Below are 12,078 nucleotides of genomic sequence, written 5' to 3' on the forward strand. Positions count from 1 at the left end.
AGGCTCGCCCCTTCAGGGCCGGGCCGCTGTCCCGGCAGCGGGGCCCAGCGGGCCGATGGAGCCCCCGGCCCGCCCCGTGCTGGCGTGTGTCGTTCCCCACCCCGGGCACTGGCCGGGTTTGAGGGGCCGCCGCCCTGGATGCGCCATGTCCGGGTGTCCCCATCCGGCCCCCGGGGTGGGAGCTGCTGTAAGCGGCACCGCTCCTGCTGATCCCGCTTTTATATTGTAAAAAACCCTCTTTCTAATAACAGAAGACCCACAAGGATCAGCAGCTGGTATCTGAAACTTAGTAATTTATCTTCAGTAGCTGTATTGATCGGTTTTCACAACTTGTTGTCCTAGTCTCAGAAACATGATTTTGGGTCTAAGTAAATAGACTTTTCCTTTGGATTAGTCAGTGAAACATTTTCTTCCCCCATTCAGATTAGTTGTTTTGGAGATTAAACGCTTGGAGAGGAAAATGACATCGATTATCAAGCTGACTACGCTTTCAGGGGTGCAGGAGGAATCTGCCCTTTGCTATCTGTTGCAAGTAGATGAATTTCGTTTTCTTTTGGACTGTGGCTGGGATGAGAACTTTTCTATGGATATTATTGATTCTCTGAGGAAGTAAGTAGTTCAGTTCATACACTTTTTTTTTTAATAGGTTTTATCCTTTTCTGAAAGTTTCAGAATACCATGCAGTGGTATGTGTATGGTAATGTTAAATCCAAAATTGTTTTGTTGTTTGTTTGGTTTTTTTAAATTCTATTTACTGGAAACATTTCCAGTAAAAGCTTGGGGCTTTTTCTTGAGTCTAATGAGTTACGTTTATTGAGAATTGTAATTCTCAAATTGTTCTGTGTTTGTTTTGGCTTGGATGTTTTGGTTTTTTTCTCATAAACATGGCACAAGTCTTGAGTTTATGCTAGGGTGACCTTGGCCCTAAGCTAGTTTAGAATGGTTAAGTTTTAAATTAAAGAATCCATAGTGTATATAGGCTGAATAGAAAGTGGTTTAATTCTCGCCTCTTGTTTCAAGTTGAGTAGACTGTCAGTCAGGAAAACAGCTTCTGTTAGTTATCCCAGCCCTGAAAGAGATAAACCTGTCTAGACTTTAATACTGAACTGCAGGTTTACAGCAGGAAGTTTGGCTGGTGCAAACATTGATTACAAGGTTAGGACTGAAACATGGAAATTCCTGGAAGAAACGAAACTTTATGATGTTATTTTTATGGATTCACTTTTCTAGCATTGACACACTTGTGGTGATTCTTTGAACTGAGGACTATGATATATTAAGGATAACTTCTAAAATTTTTCTAGTGTCTTATCTGAGAAGCAATTAGATAAAATCCCCTTTTTAATAAAAACCATCAAGAAGAACGTGTGCCTCAGTTACTGTGTTTGGGACAAAAAGCTTTCAGCCCAACTTGTGTTTTCACTTGCTGCCTATGTTTTATGCCCTCAAGTTTTTCAGCCATAACAAGTCATAAGTTTTTATTTTATGCAATACTTTGCAAGAAAAAAAATCTTCTGTTTTTAAAATTAATAAACCTCTCAAAATTTTATGTGCCATTTTTCTTATATTTGACCTTTTCTATTTTTAAATGAATACGTTTTTATTTGATCCTTATCAGTTTAAGGATTGTTGTGTCTTTGGTCCTGTTACTTGATCTTTCTTATCAGAAAAAAAATTTTTGTTTGCTTTAGGTTTTAGATACGTAAACACTTTGTAGCATGTCTACAGTGACAGTATTTTTGGCCCTGAGTTAATTTATTTTCTGATATCCAAGTGAATATTACCATCTTTCTATCAATAATTTAATGTGAAACTTATGTGTTCCAGACTTTAAAATTATGTTTTCGGAAGTCACTTGCATTTTTAGGTATTTGAACATTTGTAAATATCTGTAACTTTTAATTATGATTTTAAAAACTTTTGTTCTAAACATGGAAGGATTTAAGTTTTCTTGTTTGGCATTCAGACCATGTATGTGTTCTCAAAGTAGCCGTACTAGGAGGTATGTAACACCATACAGAACTCTTTTCACTAACTTCTGTTGTTCCTTTCTTTTCTAGACACGTACACCAGGTTGATGCTGTTCTTCTTTCTCATCCTGACCCTCTACACCTTGGTGCTCTGCCATATGCAGTTGGAAAAATGGGGTTGAATTGTGCCATTTATGCAACTATTCCTGTATATAAAATGGGACAGATGTTTATGTATGATCTCTACCAGGTATTTTTAAGCTGTAACTTTCATATGCCACATCTTTGATATGGTACAGTGCTCAGGTTCTTGAATGCTCTATACTTCTCATTTTTTTTAGTCCCGCCATAATACGGAAGATTTCACACTGTTTACGTTGGATGATGTAGATGCAGCCTTTGATAAGATACAACAGCTGAAGTTTTCTCAGATTGTGAACTTGAAAGGTAAAGTTGTTACGTAAGTTTCAGTAAATGACTTTTAATGAAAGGCAACAGAGTCATTAAGAGTTAAAGTAATTTTTTTATGAAGGGAGTAAGTTTTGGAATGTTGGGCGTTTTGCAGGGCTGAATTCAGTAGCCCTGTGTCAGTCTATATCAGCTGAACTTTGGCCTCAGTAGTTATACGTGGAAATGGGTAGAGTTTCCACTTAATGAGGAGGAGGTCATGTCAAAGCATATTTAGACATTTGTTTCTCTTTTGTGTTTTTGTAACTTTTCTTGGAATTTGTCTCCCAGAAGCCTTTGTGCATACCTAGTGGTAGATACTCAGAACTCCTCAGTAACCAGTAACACAAAGGAAAGCTTTCTAGATCATGAGTAGGTTGCAGGGGTTAAGTTACAGCATTTGGATGATTTAATGAGGAGGTCTTCACTGACCCTGAATGATGCTCAGTGTGGCTTATTGCTAGGAGCTGTGGCATCTGGAGAATCAGCAGCTTTTCACTTTTGTTGAATTTAAAGATCAGAATGAAATGGAAACCCCGTTCTTGAACAAAGACACAAATCAGCTGACCACCAGCAGCTTGTCTCTGAGATGCAGTGTCTCCCAGTTCCTGAGTGCTGCGTGCCAAAATACTTGCCCTGTAATTTGGAAAAAAAAAATGGGCTGCCATCCTTGAAAGGCTGCTGACCCTTTTTCAGGGTATTTGTAGCAAGGCTGTGTCTGTGCTGCCTGCTTTCACATCTTATAAGTGATTTAATTAATAACTTTTTAAAAATACTTATTGTTTTCATACTTAATGGAAGAAAAGACTAGATGGATGCATCTAAGATAATGAATGTTTTAATTATTATTAGAGCTGTGCACTGCTGTTCAAGTTGGTGGATTGCAGTGAAGTCAGTGAGTAATGGTCATGGGTGATCTAATTTTACTCTGACAAAGATCTAGGCTAGCACCAATGATGAGTAGCAACAGTGCTCTCAGGTGCTGAAAAGATCTGTCATTCCTGACCAGGGCACATGGGCACATTTCCTGGTATTGTTTGATTTCTTGTTTGTCACTCTGGAAAGCTTCCAGTTTGTGTAATTTATACATGTGTTTGTAAGTACCTAGACAGTGAATGATACAGTAAACTTTTTGTGCTGCCCCAGAGAAGGATCTACCATTCACTAGTGTACTGGCTTTCATGGTATATATTTGTTATATAATTTACTGTTGTTTAGGTCTGTAGTTACAGCAGCTCTGCAGTGCCTCTGAGTGCCGGTGGGAGGTGGAGGGAAGAAGTGATCTTCGCTTTAATTTCTTCTTCTGGAAACAAAATAGAATTTAATTGCAAAAAATTTTGAAGTTACTGGTTAGATGGGAAGGACAGGTACATTACTCATTTTTCATGCTTCGTTTGACTTTTTTTCCCCAGTAATAATTTTGGCATTCAGTTGTTTAAAATTATTATCTCTTATTCAGAGTAATGGATTTTAATGGATGTAATGTACCTAAAATATTGAAAACTTTTGTAGGCAAAGGACATGGTTTGTCAATCACACCTTTGCCAGCTGGCCACATGATAGGAGGCACGATTTGGAAGATTGTCAAGGATGGAGAGGAAGAAATTGTTTATGCAGTTGATTTCAACCACAAGAGGGAGATGTAAGTTCACACATAGCAGTGTGTATTTCTTAGACTTTGTGTTAGGTGTGCGTCGTTTAGTGTGTGATAAATGGGTATGGAAGTAGCAGTGCCGTTCCAGCTCTTAAGAAGATCACTAATTTCACTTGCATTCAAATTAATCAGTTTGAAACAAGCGTTGGCTCTGAGTTTCTTCATTCCACTCAGTTTTATTTATTTGTAAGTTTGAAGCAGGAAGCATTCAGGTACTGAGGAGTTTGATTTCTGTACATGCAAACATCTGGAAGCTAGCTGGCTTATTGTTTTCTCATAAAATAGAAATTCAGAAAGTGAGATTTTGCCTTTTTTCTACAGCCATCTGAATGGATGTTCCTTGGAAATGCTGAGCAGGCCTTCATTGCTTATTACAGATTCATTTAATGCTACTTATGTACAACCCAGGAGGAAGCAGAGGGATGAACAGCTACTGAGTATGTATTCTGTTTGGGCTTGAAAATAGCAGTAATGTGATTTAGTAACCACTGTAAATTGTTTTTTATGAGAAATTAATAAGCATCCAAACTAAGAACCTTTGTTAAAATTTAATACATTTTGAATTACTCTTGTCTGATGGTGCTGATCCTGTAGGTTAAACATTTTCCTGAAAACATTGAACTGTATTTGAAAACAGTGTATTTCACCCAGTATCAGTTAATTTAAAAATCCCCTAAGAGATTACGTTTTGCAGCACATTCTTTTTTAAACTCCATTTTACTGTTAGGTGGGGTTCTTTTGTTCATAAAGAAAGAAAAAGTATTCTCAAAGCAGTAAGAGCTTCAGAGTTACCAAGAAAACTCCAGCTCCCTTTAATTTTGGTGGAAATGTGATTTTGGATCACTTTTGAAATTTATTTATTTCTGTGTTCAATTTGCTTTTAATTATGATTGTTAGTGTGATATAGCAAAAAAACCCATGCCACTGACATTCTAATTTTGGTTCAAAATATAAGCAGGTTTTTGTTTTTAATTGTTCTTAGCTAATGTTTTGGAGACTTTACGAGGTGATGGAAACGTATTAATAGCTGTGGATACAGCAGGCAGAGTTCTGGAACTTGCTCAGCTTCTTGATCAGATCTGGAGAACGAAAGATGCAGGATTAGGAGTCTACTCTCTAGCACTTCTGAATAATGTCAGCTACAACGTCGTGGAGTTCTCTAAATCACAGGTTTGTTTTGATTTTAATTGGAACATGTGTGCAAAAGCATTTTGTTTCTCTTTTTAACAGTAAAAATTGGTTAAATACTGGGTGTTGTCCTTATTCTATAGCACGTGTTTGTGTCTCGCATCTTTCGATCAAGTAACACAGAGTCCAGTCATGGGTATGGGCATGTTTCTTGGTACTCATTTCTGTTTTTATCACAAGACTTGTTTGCATAGTTTATAGCTGTTAAAAAAAAAAAAAAAAAGGACTTAAAGTACTTGTTTCTGTGTTGTTTACACTCAGCAAAGTACATTTCTGCACTTGTCGAGAAACATTGATGTGTCACATGCATATTGCATCCTGTACTTCATATCGAGTTTGTATGTTAGTGTGGAACTTTGATTCTTACAGATAACTTTTTCTTACTGCATATTTTAGGTTGAATGGATGAGTGACAAGTTGATGAGGTGTTTTGAAGACAAGAGAAACAATCCTTTTCAGTTCCGCCATCTCTCCTTATGTCATAGTCTGTCTGATCTGGCTCGGGTGCCTAGTCCAAAAGTTGTTCTTGCTAGTCAACCTGACTTGGAGTGTGGGTTTTCTAGAGATCTTTTCATTCAGTGGTGCCAGGATTCCAAAAACTCTGTAATTTTAACTTACCGCACTACACCTGGAACGTTGGCACGATTCCTCATAGATAATCCTTCTGAAAAAGTTATAGATATTGAGGTAAGAGTTGTCTGTGTATCTTAAAAGTTTTTTATTGTGGGCCGTCTGGGGGAATATAAGCAAAACTGAACTTAGTTTCTTTTTTGATCTACTGAAAATGCTTCCAGTGGCAGAGGAAAGTCTGAAATCAGTATGTTGCATGTTTAACCAGTTGTGCATAAACTTACCCAAAAATAGGTCTCATGTTAGGAACTGCAGAACGCTTTTTGGTGGTGTGGCAGAATTAATACTGCATAGAGATGAGCATGAAGTTGCTTTTAAATATTTATCTATAGACAACGCTTTCCTTAGTGTTTTTGTTATAATAGAAAAAGTTCTTCTTGCAGCTGACTTACAGATCACAATATACGATGGATTATTCTTGTTGGAAAACACTCCCAGTTTTGGATGAGGGGAGAATCAAGTGAAATTAGTGTAGTATATCCCACTAGAATTAGAAAGATAAGTGAAAGCTAGGAATTAGAACACAATTAATTGTTATTCATGCATTCAGATTATTTTCAATAATTTGTATACCTGCATCTACTTCTCTCTGGTAAACATTGTTAATTTATGGGAGTCCCCTGTGATCATAGTGATAATTTAAATCCTGATGATGCAACTTTATATTAGATTTAGATTGGATTGGAAGCATTGTATTACAGCATTAGGCTATTACTAGAATTCAGTATTCAAAGTGGCCTGTACAACTAATCTGATTTTCAGAAAGCAAGAAACAAAATTTACCATTGTTTTACCTGCTAGTATGGCTTTACCAGGTTCTTCTGGCTTGATGTTAGTGACAGAAAAATTTAAAAACCACTACTCATCTCAGAGTATTTGTGCTCACTTACTGGAGACATATTTCCTGAAGGTGCTTTCAGAAATTTTTGTAAAGCTAATTGACTTTGATACTTTTAGAAATGCTTCCCTGTTAAAGTAGACTCTGCTAATTAATAATGTCATGATGTTGCCATGCCAAGATGCCACACGTTTGCCTAATCTTGTCTTGTACGTGACGCACAAGTTGCACTTGCCCTTGGTACTTAAATACAAATATTCTTGTCAGCAACATGTAGGAAAAGTATTAAAATCATGTCAGCCACTGAGAATACTATTAATTTTCATTCTATCTGCAGTTGAGAAAACGTGTCAAGTTGGAAGGAAAAGAACTTGAAGAATACCTAGAAAAGGAGAAACTAAAGAAAGAAGCAGCTAAGAAGTTAGAGCAGTCTAAAGAGTAAGTATGTTGGCTGTTCTGGCAGTCTGCCTTTATGGTCAGAGTTGAGATTTCTGTATGATCATTCTGCTGCTGCTTCAACTACTTACAGGGATAAATGAAAATCAATCTGAGGGCACTGAGAAATTGGGAATGGTTGTCTTTAATCTGTTATTATGATAGACCTGTTTGCCTGTGAGCTCCTTCTCAGCTACACAAACTGCCCTTGTTCTTTGTCAGTGGTATGTCGGCTGTTATTTTGCAGTCAGTGTGTTTATGTAGTATTAAACCTGAAGAAAAAAAGAAAGTGCTAGGTTTTTTTTTAATGTAATTTCAGGGCAGATATCGATTCCAGTGATGAGAGTGATGCTGAAGAGGATATTGATCAGCCAACTGTACATAAGACCAAACATGATTTGATGATGAAAGGTGAAGGTAGCCGGAAAGGAAGCTTCTTCAAACAGGCAAAGAAATCTTATCCAATGTTTCCAGCTCCTGAAGAAAGAATTAAATGGGATGAATACGGCGAGATTATCAAGTATGTGGTGGTATTGCATGCTAACCTGTAGTAACTATGAAACAATTCAAAAATAGAAGAAATAAAAATTTTTTTTAAATCATTTTGTCTCTTTTGCAGCACTGTCACATACTCTTAAAACCACAATAACTTTTGAACAGTTAGGACAGATTGTGCTAAGTCTCACAGGAAGCTTATGGGAGGATTAAAGCTGCAGAGTGCTGATCCTTGGCCTGTTTTGTTTGGTTTTTTTTTTAACCTGACTTTTTTTCCCTGTTATAAATTACACGTGATTTTGGTAAATTCCTAGAAAAATCTAACAGTACTTACCCTATTTGCATAAGGGATACTTGTTAGAAAACATCATTATGCTAGTATTTCCCAAGATATCAAAGTTCTTTTTTAAGATAGGAAGGTGATATTTTTCCAAATGAGCTCTGCTCATATATGGAAATATTGAAGGCAAGTGTAATTAAATTATTTGCAATAACAATGATAAAACATCTCAGTAGTAAATAGTCAGCATTGTTTGTTTTTATATTATGTAGTGCTTTGGTTTTACTGTAAGACTGTTAAAAGCAAAATGTGTTGCATTCTTTAGACCTGAGGATTTCCTAGTTCCAGAACTTCAGGCAACAGAAGAAGAGAAAAGCAAATTAGAGTCTGGTTTGACAAATGGAGAAGAGCCTGTGGACCAGGATTTATCAGATGTTCCTACCAAATGTATTTCTGCAACAGAATCCATGGAAATAAAGTGAGTGGTTTTGTTGTTCTTTTCAGTTCTACTAGAATGGTGGCATGGGTATGATGCAAATTGGGTAAAAGGCCACCTAAGGAGGTGGGAAAGGGCTTGGTGTTTGTTTTTTTCCCCCAACCTACCCGAGTTAGTTTTTTACTGGTCTTTCTGGGAGCACAGTACAGTGTCCTATGGTTCCCCACTCTTAAGAAATTTGTGGGTTTTTCCTGTCTGGTGGAGACAAGTGAAAGAGGAAGAACAAATGATACAATAATATGTTAGCATAGATACTCAAGTGTTTATATATATTTTGATAAAAGAAGAATTTCCTGAAATATGCTTACTTCATGTTTTGGATAACTATGTAAGTGAATTTTGGGAATTTCTAGTGTTAAATACACATGATATTTGACAATTCTGTATTCTGCTGATCCATAATATACCTTGTGCTGACAGCTTTTGCTGATGTAGAATAATTTCAAAATATCTTCCGTTTTTAAACGACATATTTTGGAGCACTCAATGGTTTAATCTTTTAAACTAAAAAAATGTTATTCTTGGGTTTTTAATTCAAACTAGAGCCAGAGTTACATACATTGACTATGAAGGACGCTCAGATGGGGACTCAATTAAAAAAATTATTAACCAAATGAAACCAAGACAACTGATCATTGTCCATGGGCCACCTGAGGCCAGTCAGGACCTTGCAGAATGTTGCAGAGCTTTTGGAGGAAAAGATATTAAAGTTTACATGCCAAAACTGCATGAAACTGTAGATGCAACCAGCGAAACTCACATTTACCAGGTAAGGTACTGGAATTTGTTAGCTGGGTAACTTTGTGAGCTGTAGTAGAGCTGTATTGCCAGGCTCTAATTTGACTCTCTGTTCTTTGGGAGAGGGAAGATGATACTGGCTGTGTGTATACTTGGTTTTGTGTGATCAAGATATTAGTAGCATTTTTGTGTCTTCTAGATAAGTATTCTCCTTATGCTTATTATTCATAAGAAATGTTTAGAACATCTTGCCTTGGTCATACCAATGCTCTCCTTTCCCTCCTCAGAGGAGTGCAAATCAAACCTATGTGGAGAGACAGGGAAGGGAAAACTGCTGTTTTTTAAAGCTTGAAGTAAGAACGCTCCTGTGCTTTCCATTAAATTAATAGTACTTTTATGTTTGTGCAACCCAGGTCAGGTTAAAAGATTCTCTTGTCAGCTCCCTTCAGTTCTGTAAAGCCAAGGATGCTGAGTTGGCTTGGATAGATGGTGTTCTGGACATGCGGGTTTCGAAAGTGGATACTGGAGTTATTTTGGAAGAGGGAGAGCTGAGGGAAGATGAAGACGTAGAGATGCAAGTGGATGTGCCTTCTTCAGACTCCAGTGTCATTGCACAACAGAAGGCCATGAAGAGCCTCTTCGGTGACGATGACAAGGAGATGTGTGAGGAGAGTGAGATCATTCCTACTTTGGAACCTCTGCCACCTCATGAGGTACAGAAATTATGCTGATCTGGACTTCTTTTTTTAAGAGCTCTGTATTTATTTATCTTTTTCTAGTGCTTAGAGCTTGATACTGTCATCTTATTCAAATGAAAGCCTAACTGAAACTGGATTTTCACGTTTGTTAAACCTGGTACCAGTTTTTGTTCAGATTTTACACTTTTCAGCAAGGATGATCTCTTGTGTGCACTAACAGTGCCTGGCATACAATACTATTTGTTAATATAAGATTTTAATTAGCATGCTTCATATTTGGAGTTAGCACTTGTAGATTTGGAAATTGGTTGGCATATAGTCACTCTTGGATTTTATAACGTTTTCTTGATGCTTTGGAAAATACTTAATATACCTGAGATACAGATCTTTGAAATTCATACATCTCTGCTCCTGTAGCAGTGATTTGAGAGATCATGAAATTAACCTTTTCTATAAATTTATCTTAACTCTTAAGTTAAAATACTTTGCATCCGAGTAGATATTATTTTATCTTTTAATTTAATTATTACAGTGCCTTCTAATCCTAGAATTGTTTTTTAAGATCCTGTTGCACAGTCCTAAATGTAGTCTGTTCTAGGAGCTAGATAAATGTGGAGACAACTCTAAAGTCTGTTCAGATTCGTGACAACTGTCATAGAAGTATGTACTGATCAGCAGTGCAGCTTACTGCAGCTCTGTCCCTGGCATTACATGCCTTGGGAGAAGGATCTTCAATGACAGCTTCCCACTTGTCCTCAATACGTGAGCAAGGAAGGGAACTTTTCCATTACTTGACAGATAACTTCCAAAGCCTTCCTATCCTCAAAACGTCTTGCTGCAGGTGAAAAGAAATAGAACCAGTCTTCTCATTTATAGTCTTGTAGTCTAGGTTCACACTGCTGCCAACACAGTGATGAGGAGATCTTTGGAAAAATGGAAGGTATGAAGTAGCAGAAGTATTAAAATTGTGTGTGTTGTTTAAAGGTCCTTGGACATCAGTCTGTGTTTATGAACGAGCCACGACTGTCTGACTTCAAGCAGGTTCTCTTGCGAGAAGGTATACAAGCTGAGTTTGTAGGAGGAGTACTTGTGTGCAACAATCTGGTGGCTGTTCGCAGGGTACGTGTTGTGTGTCTTAAACTCTTTGGTAAATAATATTCTAAATGAAAATTAAGTTTCTCATTAGTGTAAAGATAATAAATTGAAACATGTCTTTTGTTTCAGACCGAAACAGGGCGCATTGGATTGGAAGGCTGTCTCTGTCAGGACTTCTATAGGATAAGAGACCTGTTATATGAGCAATACGCTATTGTCTGAGGAAAGTGCTGCAAAGATATTTTTATTTGAACTTTTAAAGACTGGGGATTTCTCCCAGTTTTGACTTTTTGTAGTTTTCTAATTTATACAGGGGAAACCAAATTCATAAAGAACAATTAACTACCCTGAACATGTAAATAACTGCGACGGTTGTTCTTCATAAATCTGTTGGTACATTCCATGTTGTTGACTTTCAGACTCTTGTGACTTGCCATCTCCCACGTAACACATTGCAAATGAGTTTATGACTATGAACCCTTCTCAGGAAAGGTTCAGTTTGTCAGGACATGTTTTGGTTTCATAGATTCCCTGCCAAAGAGTACAAAATGTGAAAAGTCATTCTTCTGTTCTAAAATAAAGTTAGATAGGGAACTGTGGTTTTTTTGTTATGTTCTTTTTGGTTTTTTATGTGTTTGGTTTTTGTTTGATTGGTTTTTGGGGTTTGTTTTTGTTTTTTAACTGAGGTTAGTTAAAGTACATTTCTAATAGCCCACTTAAAGTTAGGCTACCTAAACTTTCCCCCAGTGTTAATCTGACTGCATCTTAATGTTGTATCTGCTCCATCTTACCGATTTGTTCCAGAACAGCATTTCATATTATAGATAAAGTATGAATCTGCAGTATCAAAAAATACTTTGGAAAGATACTCTAAGACTGGATAATATTGTCAGGCAGTTTAAAATCCAGTAGTTGTGTGCTTCAGAGTAACTTCTCTACAAACTGAGAGAATTTGTAACTTCAAGCTTTTGCAAAATTATGCCAACCATAAAATCTTTTCTGAGTTGTGATTTTAATACTTCCAAATTCTAAAGCCTTTATCCATGCACTGCTGTTTGTTCAGAGTGCCATGAGCCAAGTTCAGCAAGATCCTGAGTTCGTGTGATGTGTTTAA

General features: G+C 37.0%; 1 protein-coding gene across 2 annotated transcripts; it reads left to right on the forward strand.

The window, feature by feature from the left end:
- The first annotated feature begins 427 nt into the window (after positions 1–427).
- On the forward strand, positions 428–11,560 carry CPSF2 (cleavage and polyadenylation specific factor 2). Of its 2 annotated transcripts, XM_010167462.1 has the most exons (14): positions 428–609; positions 2,061–2,220; positions 2,312–2,417; positions 3,930–4,059; positions 4,393–4,508; positions 5,054–5,241; positions 5,656–5,946; positions 7,065–7,165; positions 7,482–7,682; positions 8,263–8,415; positions 8,977–9,202; positions 9,585–9,884; positions 10,854–10,988; positions 11,094–11,560. In XM_010167462.1, exons 1-14 carry the CDS (start codon positions 461–463, stop codon positions 11,184–11,186), a joined length of 2,349 nt encoding a protein of 782 aa, XP_010165764.1. In that variant the 5' UTR covers positions 428–460; the 3' UTR covers positions 11,187–11,560. The 2 variants fall into 2 exon arrangements, with proteins under 2 accessions (XP_010165764.1, XP_028940680.1); XM_029084847.1 differs by lacking the exon at positions 8,263–8,415 and having other exon boundaries at positions 461–609.
- The last annotated feature ends 518 nt before the right edge of the window (positions 11,561–12,078 follow it).

Source organism: Antrostomus carolinensis, unplaced genomic scaffold (genome assembly GCF_000700745.2).
Source record: "Antrostomus carolinensis isolate BGI_N321 unplaced genomic scaffold, ASM70074v2 scaffold945, whole genome shotgun sequence".
In the NCBI taxonomy this organism is placed as follows: Eukaryota; Metazoa; Chordata; class Aves; order Caprimulgiformes; family Caprimulgidae; genus Antrostomus; species Antrostomus carolinensis.

Coding starts and splice junctions, on each gene's coding strand:
- CPSF2 (XM_010167462.1), top strand. CDS start 461: ATGACATCGATTATCAAGCTGACTACGCTTTCAGGGGTGCAGGAGGAA. Junction 2,221..2,311: donor TTATGTATGATCTCTACCAG/GTATTTTTAAGC, acceptor CATTTTTTTTAG/TCCCGCCATAATACGGAAGA. Junction 7,166..7,481: donor AAGTTAGAGCAGTCTAAAGA/GTAAGTATGTTG, acceptor ATGTAATTTCAG/GGCAGATATCGATTCCAGTG.